Source organism: Pseudopodoces humilis, chromosome 20 (assembly GCF_049639895.1).
Source record: "Pseudopodoces humilis isolate 2021_Gansu_Grassland_sample_001 chromosome 20, ASM4963989v1, whole genome shotgun sequence".
Classification (NCBI taxonomy): Eukaryota; Metazoa; Chordata; class Aves; order Passeriformes; family Paridae; genus Pseudopodoces; species Pseudopodoces humilis.
In genome coordinates this window covers 11,791,212-11,810,679 of record NC_142219.1, presented here as the reverse complement: position 1 = coordinate 11,810,679, position 19,468 = coordinate 11,791,212, and the positions used below count along the sequence as shown (strand labels likewise).

The 19,468-nt window shown below is 45.8% G+C and overlaps 2 protein-coding genes across 3 annotated transcripts in view; one reads left to right on the top strand and one right to left on the bottom strand.

Annotated features, from left to right (window-relative positions):
* RNFT2 (ring finger protein, transmembrane 2) overlaps positions 1–13,821 on the bottom strand; it is a 30,582-nt gene extending 16,761 nt beyond the window's left edge. The window contains exons 1-7 of one of the 2 annotated variants that reach the window (XM_088065030.1): positions 13,654–13,821; positions 12,005–12,175; positions 11,229–11,689; positions 8,311–8,789; positions 7,774–7,850; positions 6,143–6,243; positions 3,902–4,055 (exon numbers count right to left, since the gene is read on the bottom strand). In XM_088065030.1, the coding sequence (XP_087921156.1) occupies positions 3,902–4,055; positions 6,143–6,243; positions 7,774–7,850; positions 8,311–8,789; positions 11,229–11,311 (894 nt within the window). In that variant the 5' untranslated portion in view covers positions 11,312–11,689; positions 12,005–12,175; positions 13,654–13,821. The remainder of the gene's footprint in view (positions 1–3,901; positions 4,056–6,142; positions 6,244–7,773; positions 7,851–8,310; positions 8,790–11,228; positions 11,690–12,004; positions 12,176–13,653) is intronic. The other variant, XM_005524496.3, reaches the window with a different exon arrangement.
* Positions 13,822–13,988: 167 nt separating this feature from the next.
* On the top strand, positions 13,989–19,287 carry SPRING1 (SREBF pathway regulator in golgi 1). Its single transcript, XM_005524495.3, has 5 exons — positions 13,989–14,207; positions 14,830–14,986; positions 16,076–16,227; positions 16,712–16,825; positions 17,796–19,287. Exons 1-5 carry the CDS (start codon positions 14,097–14,099, stop codon positions 17,877–17,879), a joined length of 618 nt encoding a protein of 205 aa, XP_005524552.2. The 5' UTR covers positions 13,989–14,096; the 3' UTR covers positions 17,880–19,287.
* Positions 19,288–19,468: the final 181 nt, after the last annotated feature.

The following is a 19,468-nucleotide window of genomic DNA, read 5'->3' as shown; positions in this document are numbered from 1 at the left end:
TTGATGAGATGGTACTTTAAACATAAAAAGCACTAATAAAACACTCAACTGGAAACAAGCACCAAGCAAGTATTTCCAAAGCTTCAGTGAGGGGCCAATGCCAGTGTTCTCCTGCATTTTCACACTCCTGGAAGTGCAGTCCCCTGAGCAAGCAGAGAAAATTCTTACTTAGGGCCTTTCTTATGTATCAAAATGTCCATGGGGTCTTTGTCCCCTATAGGAATACACAGATGTAAGAACTTGGAATAACAGTTTCTTACAGTCTTATTTGGTTTGATTTTCTTTCTCCCTCCCCCCATGTTTCACTCACTTCTCCAGCTCAGATTGCTGACAACATGAGGAGGGGATGGGAGGCTCGCAGGCACCTGGGATTTCCTAAGTGAAATCTTTGGCAACTGTGTCTTTTTATTATTTATTTCCTGATTTTGAATTCCACCCCCCTCAAGCTGTCATTCCTTCGCAGTGAAAATGAAAAGCTGCCCTTGATGTGTGCACAACAATGGAAGCCTCTGCAGGCCACATGGCTCCTGCAGTTTAATTTACTTTAATTCATTTTATATTGAACAAATGATCTTATTTGCCTTTTTTAATGGAGAGCCTTCAGCCAAGCCCCCCCTTCCAAAGGAACGATGAGCTCAGCTGTTGCTGAAACTTGTGCCCAGCTCGGTGTCCTTGTCACAGCCTGGGGGGAGGGAGGGACACCTCCAGCCACAGGCATGATCCTTCTGGAAACCACAGAGCTGGGACAGCAGGCTGATCCTGCCCTTATTTCCTTTTCCTGCTCTTCCCTCCAATTCACAAACTCTTCTTTCCCTGCATTCCAGCCTGACTGGAGTCTCACAGCCTCTCTTGGTGCCTCTGTTTTCCAGGTTGGTTTGGAACCTGGGAAAGTCTGGGACTGTTTTGTCAATTTTTCAGCCTTTCCTCATTCTTTGGAGGAGTTGCTTGCAAAGATCTTGAGTTTCTGAGTTGCTCAGGCTTGGAGAGTTCTGGCTGGTTGTACCCTCATAATAAAGCAGCTCTCATCCTTCACACTTCAAGCACCCATGATCATGGGTTTTGCTCACTGTGCAAAGACAAACTTTTTCTGCCCCTCAATTTCAGTTTGTTTTTTCCCAGTTAAAGCATAAACTGATGCTAAAAATCACAGAAATTTACACCAAAATTTGCCCTTCCTGTGATGAGCCATACTAGGAAAACAAGACCCAGGTATTTTGGATGGGAGGAAGTGAGTGTTCTAACCCGGATTTTTCATGTGTTTACCTTCAAAATGAAAAGATGCACCCAACTGATCTAAGCAGAGTTTAGTGCTAGTCACTATTTTCATTGATGATCTTGATGGAACAGAGTAATGTACAGCTGGCACTAAACAGGGAAAGGATGTAAATACACTGGAAAGAAAGATTATATCCCAAATTCATCTTGACAGACTGGAGAAATGGTCTGGAAAACAAGGAGGGAATGAAGACAGTCCAGAAGAGAATAACAAGATCTGGAATTAACAATCTCTGAGAAAAGAATCAAAAAATAGTTGGTGCTCAGTCTCTACAGACAAGGGAGATATGAAGACTGATAAATAAAAGTAAAAGCCACTCAGTATTCAGAGAAGACCAAAATCCCAAGGAGCAGCAGGAAAAGCCAGACAAGCTTTGCAAGTGCCTTTGAACTTCCAAAATGAGGCAAACCTGAAGAGCCAGCTCAGAGGCTGAGTGCAGGATGATCAAAGTTCCCCACATCCCATCCATGGGCAAGTTTCAGGATCTACTGCTGACTGCCAGCAAGAGGGGACTGCAAGGGAGCTCAGGATGAAATCCCTCTGTGCTGAACTCCAGCCTTGAGAGAGCAGCAACCTCCACTGCAGGGTCTCTACCAGGGGAGCAAGAGGCTGCTGCTCTGAGTAGTTACACTGGCACAAAAACCTCTCACTGTATATAAATCCCCATCCTGGAAAAATCCAGCTCTACTGAGTTAAATTTATATTTCTCCAGCAGCCTGTTACCATTAAGTGACAACTACCCAGAAGTTCATGAAGTCCAAGCTGGGCTTCAGGTGGAAATACTACTTGGAGGAAGAGAATAACTTTGTATCTGCAAGTATTCAGACAAAAAACTTGCTAAAAATTGTGGTCAAACTTAATGTGCCTAGATTGCACTAGAAGTGTTCTGAGCAAAAGCTGCCATTTCAATCCCTCACCTGAGCAAGCCAGGAGTCAGCTGGGTCAGCAGGCTCTGGGAAGGAGCTCAGCTATGTGATCACAATTATCATTTCCATGGTGTCCTGTGGTTCTCCTGGAGCCCTCCCATCCCAGTTTGATCTCACTTAATTTGTTCCACCAGATCTCATCCTTGGCTGCATTAAGGGCTGTGGAGTGGGGGAGAGAACCAAACCCAGATCTGGTGGTGGGGGACAGCAGTGCCAGGGGACAGCGAGACCATCCACACCATCCTAAGACAAAAAAGGGGCTTAAAAAAAGTGAGACACATTGCTCTCCAGAAAAAGGTATTAAAAATGAAGCATCTGTGCTCTGAGTCATTACAGGCCCTTGACAGATGTGATCCTACCAGCCTCTCACTGGAGCTGCAAATAAAGACCCCTTCTCTTTCTTCTCTCCCGACAAGGATTAATGAGTACTTGGGATGGCTCTCAGACAAGCAAGCAAAGGCTGTGAACCTTTTCCAACACTGCCATTTATCTTGGGAAGACTATTCACATCACTTCTCCCTCCCTCCACAGCCTGGATTATGCTCTGACCCAGCACATTAATCTCCCAAAATATAATAATAATAATAGAAGAAGGAAGGAAAAAAAAAAAAAAGAAAAAGCTGGACAGTTGCCAGAAATAAATTAATAACCATCTCAGAATGCCCTGCTGTGCAGGAACAAACTGCTCAACTCCCCTGCCACCCATGTCATTTCCAAGGAAAACTATTCCCAGTTTAGATAGACCCTGAAGTGCCCTGCCTGAGACTTTCAGCAATTGATGCTGGTACCTTGCAGCCTTTCATCCCAACACTGCCAGGAAGTTTACCAAATCTTTACCAAATGCAAATAATACACATTGCTACATCTGCCCCTGAAATGTGGACACTGCTGAGTGGAGGAAGAGGCAGCATGAGAGAGCTGTAAAAGTAAAAACATATCAAAAGGTGTTTTAAGAGAAATCCTTCACATATTTAAATGTTCATGAATCCATATGTAAGCTAAGCCTGACTTTTAAAAGTTTCTCACTACATTCTCTAACTAAAATATTTCTTCTCCCACAGTTAGAACTGGTGCTGTCTTTTGTGGCATCAGTAGCTTCAGTTTAACCCAGTTACTTCTTTGACTCAAGTGGGAAGCCAAAGAGACAAATACTGCAATTTCTTCCCAGGAAATGAAGAGGTTCCTGCTTCAGAAATATGAATTTACAGAGATTACTCAGAAAACAAGACTAAAAGTCAGTGAGAAAAGCAGTTATCTGGCTGCTAGCACTGCTTCCTCCCCAAGCAATGCTCACCTCACCTGTCTGGACTTTAATCACTGCTGCCAGTACCAAACTCTTGCTCAGGTCTGTGATGGCTCAAAAAACAACCCCCGGTCCCAGGGTGAATTTCTGCCAAAGGTTTATCAACAGATTTTAATGTTTTTATTCTTCCATCCATATTTGGCCCTGGCACAGGGTTCACAGAGAAGCTGTGGCTGTCCCATCCCTGAAAGTGTCCCAGGCCAGGTTGGACAGGGCTTGGAGCCCCCTGAGACAGTGGAAGGTGTCCCTGGCCATGGCAGGGGTGGCACTGGATGGGCTTTAAGGTCCCTTCCCACCCAAACCATTCCATGATTCTCTGATTTCATGATGCAAATGTGTGGTAAAGGTATCAGATTGTCAAAGAGAAAGGTTTGTGCCTCAAGAAGGGTCTCCTACCTTTGACTTGACAGCGAGGATGATCTTGGGCAGGGCCACGACGAGGCATTTCAGGGCAATGGTGAGGTACTTCAGCACAAAGTCTGCAATGCCCACAATCCACATGAGGTCAAAGAAGTCCAGCCTGTCCAGGTTGGGTTTCAGGAATATAAGGCTGAAAGAGACACCAAAGCTCAAATACCACAGAGGAGAAGCTTGTTCAAGCACCTTGTATTCACTGCTGGCTGGACAGAGCCCAGAAACTCCCCTGAACCTCAGGGAAGTTCTCAAGGGCAAGAGGAGGAAGACACACAAATGAGATCTGTGCTTCCTCTGGGCCTCCTGACTTGGCTCTTGCCCACTTCTACTGAGGCCAGCAGGTTTGTCCACTGTCACAAAACGGGACCCAAACACCTGTAAAGTCTGTTTTGGAGAACAGCAGTCTCCATAACCTGCCTTTCCTTGCAGCAGAGCCTCTGGTGTGCTGACAGTGCCCTCAGTGCACAGGGGTGCTCCGTGGTGTCCGGGTGCCACAGCTCGTCCTGGGAAGTCCTGCTCACAACAGTTCTGATTTCTGGGGAAGGGGGACACCCCCACAGCCCCTGAGGCTGCTTTGCCACAGGGGCACATCCCCTAAACCTATTGTGCACATCAAACAAAGTGGTGACACGGGAAACTCTGCACCAGCCACGGCAGAAAGGTGAGAACTTCACACGTGTCATGCTCTGAGAGTGACCACTGCCTGAAGCACAAAAGCTGGGCTCTGTTAATACTCTTACCTGAACCAAAGATCCAAAAATTAATGCCCCTTACATAATGTCATTTACTGGGCTGAACATTTGCTGTTTAAAAAAGCGAAGTCTGGGACAGCAGAATTTCACCCAGCAATGGGCAGGAGCTACTGGCCTGAGCAATAATGAGAACTAGACCCTACTCATGCTGAAAAAACAGGATTCACCTTCAGGATATTTACCTGCTAAAAATTCATGGTAGAAAGCAAAAACTTAACAGTAAAAAATAAAAAAAAAAATAAAAAAACAACAACAAAGTAAAAAGTAAAGTAACCAACCCAAAATGAAAAGCCTGAACATGAATTTAAAATACTCACAACACTGGCACAGCACAACAGGTAAAATTACACCCTAAAAACAGAAACAGAATCAGAGACTTTACTACCATTCATGCACTAGAAACAAGAAAAAAAAAAATCAGGAAATGAAAAATAAGCCAGAAAGAAACAAAACTGAAGCAGACATTTCTAATTTGACAAGCCTGGCTTTTGAGTAGTCCCAGTTCCCCACACAGCAAGCAAGAGATACACCAGCCTGAGCATAACACCACTGCAGCACCCACAGGTGCTTTTCTTGGAGCTGTGGCCCAGCCTGTCCACTGGTGATAAACCACATTCTAAACTGTCTGTAGGATGGCCCCAAATTGCTAAAATCCCTTCATTTTAGATGATCTAGCCTTTATTTTAAACTAGTGTCATTCATGCTTTTAACCTTGACCACCTTCTTAGGACACAGTTACCTTGTGGTGCAAAGAGATTTCACTTTCACACCTTTCTGCCATTCCTGTTCCTTTCCACTCCCTCCCACAAGCTCCACCCAGACAATCCCATGGTTTGGCCTCTCCCACTCAGACCCAAACATTCAAACCTTCTCAGCTCTCCCACTTTCTCTGCCTCCTGCCCATCATTATTCCTGGCTGCTTTATAATAAGTGCTGAACCAAATCCATTAGCACAAACCTTTCTGTATTTGAGAACTAATTCAGTCAGGATTTGAAAGGCAAGGCTATCCTAATTACCTCAGATCCAAGTGCCTCCAAGCCCTAAGAACACTGGAGTAAAACTGCTATTTCATCTGTCCTACACCAGCTGTGATAGACTGAAAACATCACAGGACAGGAAAATCAGTGGGTCAGTTCCTCATCTGCCTCTGACATCTGCACTTTACATTCAGCTGCAGGGCTCAAAATGGGAATTCAGAGGTCATTTTTGAAATGGATCCACCTTGCTCTGACACCATCACACCCTGGCCCATTTATACACTGCTTGTGTCTGTTATTGACAGGAGTATAATCCACTGCTAAGGTGACAGACACATTCTTTTCCTGCTCTGGGAGATAAGATGTAACAAAGACAGCAGATCCTTTAGGCACACACGCTTCCTCCCACTGTGTGGGGAAATGTGGGCTTCCCTCTTTTCCTCCCTGGCAAGTATCACCTGCTCCCATCCTGTACAATGTAGATTTTGCTCACCTGTTGTAAAGCTGCTGAGAGCTGAATGTGTAAAGCAAGTACAGGGTGTTTCCAGTGAGAAAGGCCAGGATCCACAACACAACCAGCACTGATCTCTTCTCCTGAGCAAGGAAAAGAAGCAGAGTTACTTCAGCTCAAAATCTCAAGACTTGAGCCTTCAACTGCTGAAAAATCCAGCCCAGGGGATGCAAATACATAACCAAGTATTCAGTAATTAGTTTATTTGCACAGGACTAAGAAGTAGTCTGCAAGGTAAAGACATACATAAACACAAGCAGAAATGCCTCTCAATCAGGTCACCTTGTCAATGGAAATTAATTTAAATTAATTAATGGTCACCTTGTCAATGGAAATTAATTTAAACAAGGTCATGAAAATGCAGAATGCATCTTCAAAGTTGGGATCTTTCTTGGGACACCCAAAATCTCCTGATATTTAAGATGAAGTATGATAAGCAGATTAAAAAAAGTCCATTCCACGTATTGTCCTAAATTCTGAGCTGTCACATGGTTGGAGTGACAATTCATCAAAGGGCTGTTTTATAAGTAGGTCCAAAGTTACATAGTGGAAGGCTCAGCTAAATCAAATACACCTCACCACTACATGGTGAGGGTGTTATCCTTAACATCTGGGTGTTATCCTAAAGCATGGAGGTTCTGGAACATTCATTTTTGTTTGAAGAAATAATTAAAGGTGAAAAGAAGCGAAAATTTTGCATTTTAACATATATGGAATGTTACAGACAAGCTGGATGGCAGAAGGTGCTGTCCTGGGTCTTGGCCCTTGACAACTTTGGGGAGTAAATTTTATTCCTGAGAGGAGAGCACCCACCATTTTTCTTGTGAGCTGATTTATTAAGAAAGGAGGTCTCTGTAGCTGTTCAACAGCCAGGACTGTTGGGCTGAGATTTAAAGCAGGCAGATGAAGGGACACACTGCTGGAAGGCAGAGGTGCAGAGTGCAAGGCAACAGCAATCTGTTACTGGGTTGTGCCATTTATCTGTTCATTCAGTGCTGGATCTCACTGATTCCACTGCTGCTGGTACATACAAGCATGCACTTGTGCCACCCATGCCATTTTAACAAAGAAACAATTCTAGCCTTGTGCTTTTAGTGCTGTTGAACTGTCCTCTTGACACAGAAGATCAGAAGACCTGAGATCTGCTGGGTTCTTTATATTCTAAGCACATTACGCATAGAGCATTATAAAGCTGCTAGCAAGCAATACATCTACGAGATCTTTCAGCTGAACATCTCAAAACATTATCTAAATGCTAATAAGCTAAATCTCATCATTAACAAGTCAAACAGGCTTCAGCATCTCTGCTGCACATGATGGGGAACCAAGGTGCAGAGAAGTGCTGGAACAGGCACTGCCAGGCAGAGGGAGAGGGAGATGACGACATCCCAGATCTGTCCTCTATTTGTTTTACTATGCCACACTTTCACAAAAAACCAGGATAGTGACTTTGGGAGAGCATCAGTGGGGAGAGGCAGGAAGAGGAAGACAGATCTGCAGACATATAAATGCATTCAGCCCTACACTGCAATCAAAGGTTCAACAGAGATGCTATTTTGTGCATGCAAAATTATGTTTGCTGGGAACAGAAGAAGGCAAAATGCTGGACTCACCTTCAGAGCCACCTGCTCTCGGAGCGTGGAGTTGGCGTAGGCAAAGGTGCTGGCCATGCCAATGCACACAGCAATTCCTGCAGGGAAAGGCTCTGTCAGAGTAACTGCTGATGCTGTTGGACTTGATTTCACAACCACCACCCTACCAGCAGGACAAGAGTCTCATCCCTCTGAATCCTTCCTGAAAACAGGAATTTTTGCCATCACCAATGTAAGTCTCCCCATCTCTCCTAGAGAGAGCTCTGAGGGAGAAGCCTTGGTAACATCCCCAGCCTCAGGAACACCAAGGAGGAATCAGGAAAAGGAACAGGACTGGTCAGGACAGGAAACAGATGGATCTGACCCACATGAAAACAGCTTGCTCTGAAAGTAGGGTGAATTTATCACACTCATTATCCCATGCATTTGAGTATGTTCCCTTCATGCTAGACTCCATCTGGACACTGTCACATGGATAAATGTATCAGACACCAGAGCCTGATAAAGCCTCCCAACCACTCTCTAACCACAGTTCACAAAGCTTTGACAAATGCTCACCGAGCTTGTGCTGGAAACAAACTTTAGCCAGGAGGATCAAGATGAAGGGAAGTCCCTTCTGCAGCCAACCGACCACAGCTTTCAGCTCAGAGAGGGCCGGGGCCGGGGTCCCGGCCGGCTCCTCGGTGCCCTCCTCGGCGTGGCCGTGCCGGTCGCCGCCCGCCATGTGCAGCAGCGAGGAGCCGCGGTGGTGGCCGTGGTGGAAGTGATGGGCCGGGGTGCGGTGGTGGAACGGGGCCCCCTCAGCCCGGCCGGGCCCCTCGTCCCTCGGGGCTGCCATCTGGATGAACACTTCCCCTCCTCCGGCCGCCGAGCCCAGCACCAGCCCTGAGGGGAAGGGCGCGGCGGCCATGGAGGCCGAGGGGATGCCGGCCAGCCCCGAGAAGAGCTGCTGAGGGGAGGAGGCCTCGGCCTTGAGGCTCTCGAACACTCCGCTTTCATCCACGCTGGCCTCCGAGCTGACAGCCTGGCTCCGGTTCCTGCAGCGGGCAGAGGGTGCAGCGTTCAGTGAAAAGGGGTGAGGGCAGCTCGGTGGTGTTTCAGTCCAGAGCTCCTCACACGCTATCCTCACACGCCAAGGCCCTTGGTGTTCACTTTTCCCTCTGTTTTCTGTCGGGAAGTCACAGTGTAGAACTAGAGGCTGGTAACCAAATTAGATCAGAGAACCTCTCCAGACCTGACCAGAAGACATCAGATCCTTCACCAAGGAATGAAGCTCCCAAACACCCTGTTTGCTTTGGGAAAAAACTAAGAAATCATACGTCCAGTATCAAATCCAGTATCTTCTATAATGATTTGAGTGTTTAAAGAAAAACATACAAAACCTCACCTGACACAGCACCACCAAGTCGAGTCATATTATAAACAAACAAATTAACCAAGCTAACTCAAAGCAATGACCAACTCCCAAAATCCTCTGTCTTTACTTTGGGACAATCACTACCTGCCCACTGGTGAATTAAACCAGAAGAGACAGAATCACCAGGGGAAGAGAAGTGTTGAGAGCTGCTTGCTCTGACCGGACACAAAAGTGAAGGATGGGTCCAGATAAATTCTTTTATTTTGGTATTTTTCGCAAATTGGGCATGGATGTACCCAAATTACTGGGCAATGGACAGAACCAATTCTGGCACTGATTCTTTCCTGAGCATGCTGGAATACAGCCAGATTCCAAAAAGAAAGTCTAAGGACCTTTATCCTAACAGCAAAAGACAAGAGGGGTTTTTTTTCTTCACTACCAGTCAATACAGGGAAAGTTTAGGCAGGAGGGAAGAATGCAGGTAACAAGTAGAATGATCAGGCAGTAAATGCTTGACAGACAGCAAACACTGCTCTAACCTGCAAAAGGAGGGTAAACAATAAACAAACCTCAGCAAGAGGCAAAGCCCACAAATAAGGCATGCTGCAGAGCTTTGGTCTCTCCTGATTTGAATCCTGGGAGATCTCTGACTTTAGGAATAGAGCTTACAAGTTGAGACAGCACACCCAGGGCCCTCAACCCTCTCTCCCCCATGGGTGTCAAAGCCTCCCCAGGGCACAGAGCTCTGCCTTTCACCTCCCTCTGGGGACACCTTCAAAGCTCTCTGGCCAAACCTTCTCACTAAGCAAACTCCTAACAAGGCTTTTTATAGCTGCACCCCATTCCCATTGTATCTCCACAGGCTCCTGCAAGGAATCGAGTCAACAAGCACACCTCTTTCTGGTCCAAAATATTCATCAGCCAGGTCTTTAAACTCACACCTAACATTACAGTTCAGGGATGTATACACAGTTTAGGGCTGGGAATGTAACAAACAGCCTGGCAGGAACCCAGTGCTACAAATAAAGACACAAATATCGTTTGGAATAATATTACCAGGATACACGAGTGTGCTTTCAGCAGGAAGGAATCAATCTGTGACATATTTATAAACAAACAAGGTTTGTTTGTTGAAATTGTGAGGCTGCTGAAGTTAACAGAAGTAAAGACCAGTGGCAACAGCACTTCCTCCTACAGTTAGAGAAACTTCAGCCTCTGTTCCTGACTATGTATTCACCCTGCTAAAAATCAGAAGCATCATGCAGGAAAAAACTAAAGATGGCTTTCTTTCCCCCTGAAATTAAAAATGGTACCATGCTAGCACTGGCCACGACATAAGGCTTCAACTCTAATTGGAAAATTGCTATAGAAAATAAAATATTTACTAATGATCTTTCACTTATAATCTCAGCTCAAACACAGCAATGAAATTTGTTAGTTCCATCTTTGTCTTGGAGTAATTAGATTAGTTTCTTCTTTAGGAATAAAAATAAAAAAGGTCATACTCTAACTCTGGGAAAGCACCAGGGAATATTTAGTACCAGGACAACAGTGGCAAGGCTCCCTTGCTGATGTTATAATTACAGAAACAAATTAGAGGTATTCTACTTATAAATACATACATGGAGATAGATACAGACTCTGGGAAGATGTAAAGGGTCACCCAAAATTTTATAAAACACTAAATCAGAGTAGTTGGGAACTTCAGACCAGCAGATTTTCTAAACACCCAAATAAGAAAAGTGTAAATGGTTCCTGTTCACAAGGTCAATCCTTGCACCGTGACAGTGCTCAGGGTCCCCACAGCACTGGGCCATGAATCCAATCCCTCCTCCAGAGCTCCACACATCCTGCCCATGCTCAGCTGGCTGCCAGCTGTGCCATCCTGGATCCTCCTGAAACACTGTGGGTGGCAGCAAATCAGTAACCGACAGGAAGGAGAAAAGTAAATTTGTCTCAGGAATCCCCAGACTCAGCAGAAAGCCTGCCCACACCACACACACACAGGAATTTGATGTCTTTCTCAATTTTGAGCTTCTACCTTCTGAAACACCCCCTTAAATCAGAACACCCCTCTTGGGAGAGGAACACGGAGGAAGGAGGAAGGGGAAGGATTTACCTTTCAGGAGGCACGGTGTCGGTGTTGCTGCTGTGCCGCCTCTGCATTTTCCTCAAAACCCTAAAACACAACACGCTCAACATGAACCCTGTGGCTCAGCAAATCCCAGTGTGGCTACTGGCACAGGCCCTGGGGACAGAGGGCTCTGGGACCCGCTCAGATGGGGACATGGCTGGCAGGAATCATTTGCTTCTGTGACAGAGCATCTCCAGCTCCCATTTGTTTCTCGGTATGCTCGAAGAGACAACTTTGAGTGGCGAATGGGGGCACAAAGGTGTCCAGGCTGGGCAGGAATCAGTCAGGTCCCCCTCTGCAGGCAGTGGCAGTCACCAGGAGGGATGGCATGTCCTGGCAAGGAACAGGGGCACATCTAACAGGGGCTCTCAATGTGACTCAGCAACCTCTTGGGAAATGAGATCCCATCTTCCTCTTCTGCAGGAACTTTCTTGGCAAAAGCAAAACTGAGAGGGAGGAAGAAAGAGAAAACGTGTAAACATTTTTAATGAAAAAAACCCACAATTCACTCATGACAATATTCTTTCAAACAAGTAACTCATTAATTTTAATCTACAGAAGTGCCATTTGCAAAGTCTGGACAATAGCCCCAGAGTACAACAGCTACTTAATAAAATGTAAAGACTAAGATCTAAATATTCTTGAATATAAAAAGTTACAACATTATTCATAACACGTGATAATATGTACATAAATGTGTAGCCCATGTGTAAAGGCACAGTGGCTCTGGGAAGGTTTGCAGCTGTCTCAAAGCACAGTACCTGAACAACAGCTTCATCCAGAGGGTGCCACACTGGGAGAGATGGAAGCCCAAGAGCGTGCAGACATTCACAGATGGAGCGCTTCAGACAGTCCAAGCCAGTCCAGACTTCAAACTCATCCCAGGTCCTTCAAGCTGGTGTCTGCCAGCACCAGTGCTCACACAGGCCCACCTGGAGGAAGCACATGCACAGAGTCATTCCCAGCACAGCACGAAGGGTTTTAGCTCCCCCTCTCCCTGGGAAAGGCAGAGAGGTGCAGGAAGCCTGGTGCTTCAAGTGCCCATGTGCATGACCCAACAATGCTGCTCCCCTCTGGGACTGCCCTGCTCCCCACTCGGGCACTCCCTGGGAGCGCTCCCAGAGCCGAGCTCTGCCCTCTCTGTGCCCCTGCACACACGTGTGTGTGTGTAATCAGCACAGACATAAATGTGTTTATATGTGCTGCACATGTACCACAGGATACATCACACACATACATCACAACATGTGCTTTATGTACACATCTGTACCTACACATATGTATGCGTACATGTAGATACACATACTTACATATACATTGATGTGTAGGCATAGATCTGGTGATGTACACCTAATTATATTATTAGCACTGTTATTATTAGATTATTATTATTATTAAATATATTATTAGACTATTAGCACAGTCCTAGACATATACACATATATATAGATACATATACATATTATATATATATGTATAGATACACATACATGTACGTATATATATACACATATATATATCTCCAGATATATCTATTAATATGGTTCTATACATATACATACATATATACACATATATATGTAGACATACATACATATATAGATATATACACATATATAGATATATGTACACACATACATATATAAATACAATTCTATACATACACACATATACACATATATGTGTAAGTGTACATACATGTATATACAGACATATCTATTAATACAGTTCTATACATATACATACATATATACATCTATATATATACACATGTATTTACCTAATATACATATACAGACATAGAGAGATATATATACACATACACACATACATATATATAAATACAATTCTATACATACACACATATATACATATATATGTATAGGTATACAGACATGTATATACATCTATATACAGACATGCATACATATACATATAAACACAATTCTATACATACATATGTATAGACATATAGCTATATACATAATACAAATATATAGATACGCATACATATATGCATACATATATACACATACATACATACACACACATATATACACATACATATAAATACATACATACATATACATATATAGATAGAGATAGAGATAGAGATAGAGATAGAGAGATAGAGATATAGATATAGATATAGATAGAGATATAGATAGAGATAGAGAGATAGAGATATAGATATAGATAGAGATATAGATAGAGATATAGATATAGATAGAGATATAGATATAGATATATAGATATAGATATAGAGATATAGATATAAAAAAATACAATTCTATACACACACACAGACATAAACCAGGCCTTTTTTTCAGGTTAGGCGAGGAAAGGAGATTCCCGCTGGAATCCGTGGCGCAGTGCCCCGGCCCAGCCCGGCCCCGCCGTGCCCCCGTACCCAGTGTCCCGGTGCCGGTATCGGTGTCGGTGCCGGTGTCGGTGCCGGTATCGGTGCCGGTGTCGGTGCCGGTGTCGGTATCGGTGCCGGTGCCGGTGTCGGTGTCGGTATCGGTGTCGGTGTCGGTGCCGGTATCGGTGCCGGTATCGGTGTCGGTGCCGGTGTCGGTGCCGGTGCCGCCCCGCGCACGCCCGGTCGCGGCTTCCGCCGCCGCCGCCCCGCGGGCGGAAGGGCCGGGGCCGCGCCGGGGCCGCCCGGAGCCCGGCGCCGGTCGCTGCGGAGCCGCCGGTGGTGCCGGGCCCGGGGCCGCCCGGGGCTCGGCGCTGACCGCTGCGGAGCCGCCGGTGATGCCGGCCCCGGAGCCGCCCGGAGCGCGGCGCTGATCGCTGCGGAGCCGCCGGTGATGCCGGCTCGGCCGGGCCCGCGCCGCCCCTCGCCCGGCCATGGTGCCCTGCGGGGCCCTGCTCTGCCGGCGGCTGCTCAGGAAGCGATGGGTCCTCGGTGTGGTGTTCGCCCTCTCGCTCGTTTACTTCATCAGCAGCACCTTCAAGCAGGTGAGTGCCCGGCCCGGCCGGGACCGCGGGGTGCCCTCAAACATCCCACGGGGACTGCTGTTCTCCGGGTGCTGCCACCGAACTGCTGGGTAATGCTGCCGTAAAAATGATGTTATAATATTTCATAGACGCTGGAGTTTAAAATAGGAATGCCTGATTCCGTGTTTGACAGCGATAGTGGTTTGAACCAAAAGTGGGAAAAGAAAGTCTCCAGTGGGTTTGGTAGTTGTTGGTGTGTCTCTTGGGAGTGGTGATTCCACTGGCAAAGGGCTCACGAAAGAGAAATACGTTCAGTTGTGGTTATTTAATATAATATTAAATATAATATTAATATAATATTAATATAATTTATACTATTGTGGTTGTAGGGACTGAGTTCAGCTGTGTTACCTCATCCATGCTGAACTTGAATACCCTCACTTTACTGCACTGTGTATCTTGCTGTTGTGTGCAGTATGAAGTAAGATACTACAGGTAGTAAATTGTTTGCACCATTGGTGCTGGAGTTTCCTGTGCTGTGGAGTTTACAGGTACTAGGCATCTTTAATCCTGGGAAAGGCACGTGGAGTGAAGTGGCAGAAGGAACCTGTATGTTTGGTTGCATTCCTGTTTTTCCTTGCAGGAAGAGAGGATGGTGAGAGATCGGAATCTCCTCCAAGTGCAGGAGCATGAGCAGCCCATCATGTGGAAGGTGAAGTTCAGCTCGGGGAACAGCAGTCAGCTCGGCAACCAGTGCAGGAACTCTGTGCAGGGGAAGCTCCTCATTACAGATGAACTGGGTACAGTTGATACTGAATTTATTCTGTGTGTGGCCGTGCTGAGTGCTGCTTTGCCTGTCTGACTGCTGAGGGCACTTTCATGGAACAACTGCTCTTTATTAAGGCATTTTCACATGGCTCTTTGTTTCTGTGCACCCCAGACTCGGGCCCAGGACTGTATGAGTGTGACTGTGGCCACCTTAAAGTCAAAGAATTTCTGTTACCTTTGCCAGAACCCCAATGCTGAGTCCTGCTCAATTTGCAGAGCTCTTTGTGTCTCCCTGCAGTGTATTCCCACTGTCAGGGGCATTAGGGAGAGCAATTTGAGGAAGGCTTTGTATGGAGGCAGCTCAGGGCAGGTGTAATTAGTGCTCAGAACAGTTAACAATCTTGTCTGACCCTTGTAAACCCAAGGTTATTAACCACTTGTTTAATGTGGTAGAAATTAAAGACCCTTTCCTGCCCTGCTTAGACCCTGAATCTTTCTTGGCCACAAATCAAGGCTGTAAAAAACCCACCACATCTTTTGTGATTTGCATCAGTGTTAAATTTGGCACTGCCTGACTTAGGCTTAGTGCCAGTTCATAAGATCACTAAAAATTACAGATCTCTCACATTCTAACACTGTGGTAGTGCTGCTTCCATAAGGATATACAGGATATTTCTATGCTGTTAAGGATTCCATTCAGCAATTAATATTACACCAGCCTGCATGGCTAAATCTAAGTCTCTTCATACTGAGGTGTAAGAGAATTATCCAGACACAGACCTGTTGAAAAAACATGTGGCATGGTTTTTTTCCAATATAACCAATGTCAATCCCATTCCCCCTTTCACAACAAGGAACTATTCCCCAAAAAAGTCAGAACTGAAATAATCTGCACTTAAATACTCATAATGTATATACAGCACATACTAGAGTAGGATATAATAGTTGTGCAGGTAACACCAGGCTCTCCATTTCAAAGAATGGCTACACAGGACTGAGGGGGCTCATAATCTACTAAATGGTAAACAAACCTGCTCTTAAGGAATGTGATCCTTCCTGCAGATTTTGGTAGAACAGAAGGGTGTGCCTTGCCAGTTGTTACTCCTGTTGCTGTTTTCCAGGGTACATCTGTGAGAGGAAGGACCTGCTGGTGAACGGCTGCTGCAATGTGAACGTGCCCAGCACGAAGCTGTACAGCTGTGACAGCTGCCTGCCCAACGGCTGCTGCAGCATCTACGAGTACTGTGTGTCCTGCTGCCTGCAGCCCAGCAAGGTGATGGCCTTTCTCCTGCTTTCCAGGTGTTCTCAGCTGCTGGGGTTCCTCTGTGGCTAAAAGAGCTGCTTTTAGAAGAGCTTTTCCCTTCGAGGGACAGTTCCTTTCCTTGGAAGGATGAGGAAAGCTTCCAAAGAGCAAATGGCAAGCTGTAAATAGAGCTTTAACAAAATTCATCTTTCCCACCTTTGGGAACCTTGCAAAGTGTTTCAGCTTCAAGGGGATTGCATTTGCTGAAGGGAAATGATTGCAGAAGAGTTACTCCAGCCAGTGTTAGTTTTGTAATTGGCACTTGCCCGTATCCTGTGAGCTTCTCTTAGATTCTTGTCCTGCTGGGGTCCTGAGGCATTTAGCCTTTCAGTGCTTGCTAGAAATCCTAAGTGGACTTGCTTACTATTCCTCTGACACCTGAGCTTTGTAGGTTAGGGTGGGTTTTGGTTACTCCTTGCTGAAGCAGAGTGTTTGCCTTCCCTTTGCTCTTCAGCAACACCTCCTGGAGCGGTTCTTGAACCGGGCAGCCATTGCTTTCCAAAACCTCTTCATGGCAGTGGAAGATCACTTTGAGCTGTGTCTGGCCAAATGTAGGACTTCATCACAGGTGAGGCACAAGCACATGTCCAGGGCCCAAAAAAGTGCCCTTGGAAAATGGGGCTCAGTCCTGTGGATGGCTGGTGTGTCATGTTTGTATTTTCAGGAAAGTTGAAGCAGTGGCTGAGAGCCAGTCTGAGGGCAAAGCACATACTTAGAGCAGGACAAGTTGCACATTCTCCTTAGAAAAGAGGGACTTAGCTAAAAAGAGACTGAGTTCAACCACCAGTGCAGATCTGAGATGAGTTCTGGGGAAGATCTCATTAGGATGGAAGCAGTGAGAGCTGTTCCCAGTAGCCTCAGAATGCTCTTTATTTTATGGTTCACTTGGAGACTGACCATGTGCTGACAATCATCTGCATAGTAAAAACTATGTTGTAATTTCTTTGCTTGTTAAGGACAACAGAGAACTTCTGTTACCTATGGGATTTTATTAGAAGTTTTGGTCTAAGCAAGCAGTGGCCCTTTTAGAAAGTGCTGTTAGCCATGTCCTGCAGCTTCACTATTTCATGGAGCAACATGAGGGTGGACTGCAAACAAAGCATAGAGTTCCAGAAGTCTCTAAAGTTAACTGGAGTTATGGATTTTTTAACCCATAAAATCTGAACTCTACCCTTTATTAAGAAAAATGCACACATTTCAGGTAGCAACTTTATTGTGCTCTACTTCCTTAGAACATTTGATGATACTGCCTGAACATACCTAATTTATTTTTTTTTTTAATGAAATCTCTTCCCACCTGCTTGGCTGCTCTCTTGAAAAGGAGGTTCTGGTTCAACACTGCAGTGCTGTAATACATCAACTGGCTCTTGTGTGTTGGCAATGCAGAGTTCTTTCACTCCAAAGACACTGATATGTAGAAGAATTTGGGATTTATTTTGTTTCCCTGTGCATAAATGCTGTGGGTTTTGCCCCTCAGTGAAGGGATGCCTTGTTTCACTGTGTGTGTTTTGCTAAAGCTTCTCCTCCTTTCCTGGCAGAGCGTGCAGCACGAGAACACCTACAGAGACCCAATTGCCAAATACTGCTACGGCGAGTACCCCCCCGAGCTCCTGCCTGTTTGAGAGCTGCAGATCTGAGCAACAGCAGGAAGGAACTGGAGACTTCAATCCAAAAGAACAAGACAGCAGCTGCTGCTTCACCTAAGCCTCAGTGTGAAAAGCTTCTCTTGTACGTGGGGGCAAAGCCAGAGGTGAACAGAGGAAGTAAGGAACTCAAGTTCTTCGGGACTGAATCTTGCTTTCTTCGATTTATTATGCACCTGCTTTGGAGTGCTGGTACCGTGCTACTGTGCCAGTGCATTCTTTGAACAGTTCCTCTCAATTTCAGGAATTGTGGAGTCAATCTGGGCTGTAGAACACCATGGGAAAAATATCTAATGTGGCTTTGCAGCTGTAAATGGAGGTTAAGTTGTGTCTCTGCAGTCCAGAGACTTGCCAGAGTGACAGCAGTAACGGGAGGAGTTTTCCTTCCAGACAGCAAAGCATGCCTGCTGTGCTTCTCTGTCTGGAACCCTTCTTGACATTCATGGTGTACACTACATCCGTAATTATGAATTATTTATTCATTTTATATGGGTCACTGGCTGAAAGTATGGATGCTTTGCATAGCTAGGTGTGGATGCCTTTCAGTCCCTGCTTTGCTGTGTCAGCTAGAAGGGATATTTTAGATCCTGACTGAAATTGGTAGGTTTTTCTTTCCTCCTTAGTCCAAAGGAATTGTATTGGCATTTGTGACTATAGTACTTACGTTCCTCTTAGTGAGCTTAAACCATTCAGAACTCCAATGGAGTTGTTCTTCTGCCAAAGTCCCACAGCACAAGAGAAGAGCAGCCTAGGATGGGATGTTTACTGTCTCTAAACTCTTTCCTTGTTACTCTGCAGCAGTTTCCTCAAAGAGGAGCCCAGTTTTAGGAGCAGCTCTCTGCTGTCCACTTGCTGACAATGAGCAGGGAAGATTTGTTTGCTTGAACTTGTTCAGGCCTTGGTATTTCAAATGTTTTTCACTCCTGGTTGTGCAGGAGGCAAAAGGGTGGAGTTGACCCCTCCACACCTCCTTTCCCAGGTCTGCCTGTGCCTTTCCACACTGCTCCACTGCAGGATGGCTCTGTCAGCCTGTTCAAACTCCTCGGCACTTCCAGCAGATCCTGAAATGTTCTACATCTGCATCAGCAGCTTCCTTTTAGCCCTTGGGAGTCCCCAAATTCAAGCTGATCTTCACCTTTGATAAACATAATGAACAGGACTCGGTTATGTGAAGACAAGAATTCATTATTCCATGCTTGCTTTACACAGTCCAGTGCCCAGCTCCTGCCACTGTACCTCAGCCGATGGGGAAAGGAAGAGGGCGACGTGCGGCCTGGAGTTTAGGGTAAAAGGAGGCTGCGTCCTCCGAAATCTCGAGAGAGACCCCCACGGGGGTATGGCGTACTGGACTCTCCTTTTATTCGAATAAATTTGCAGAACTCCTCTATTTCCTTTGTGGACACTGGCTTTTAATAGCGTGGCTTTTCGCACACGCTAAACACACGAGCAGGGCCCGGCCCGACCGCCGCGCGGCCCCGACGCGCACTGAGGTAACCCGGAAGTGACGCGCGTGGTTTTTGTCATCCCCTGAGCCAATGGTAGCGCCGGGTGCCGCTCACGTGACAGCA

Excerpts from the sequence above, each read along its gene's own strand:
- SPRING1 (XM_005524495.3), top strand. The coding sequence starts at position 14,097 with ATGGTGCCCTGCGGGGCCCTGCTCTGCCGGCGGCTGCTCAGGAAGCGA. Across the intron at positions 14,987-16,075 it reads CCTCATTACAGATGAACTGG|GGTACATCTGTGAGAGGAAG; the intron begins GTACAGTTGATA and ends GCTGTTTTCCAG. Across the intron at positions 16,826-17,795 it reads AATGTAGGACTTCATCACAG|AGCGTGCAGCACGAGAACAC; the intron begins GTGAGGCACAAG and ends CTTTCCTGGCAG.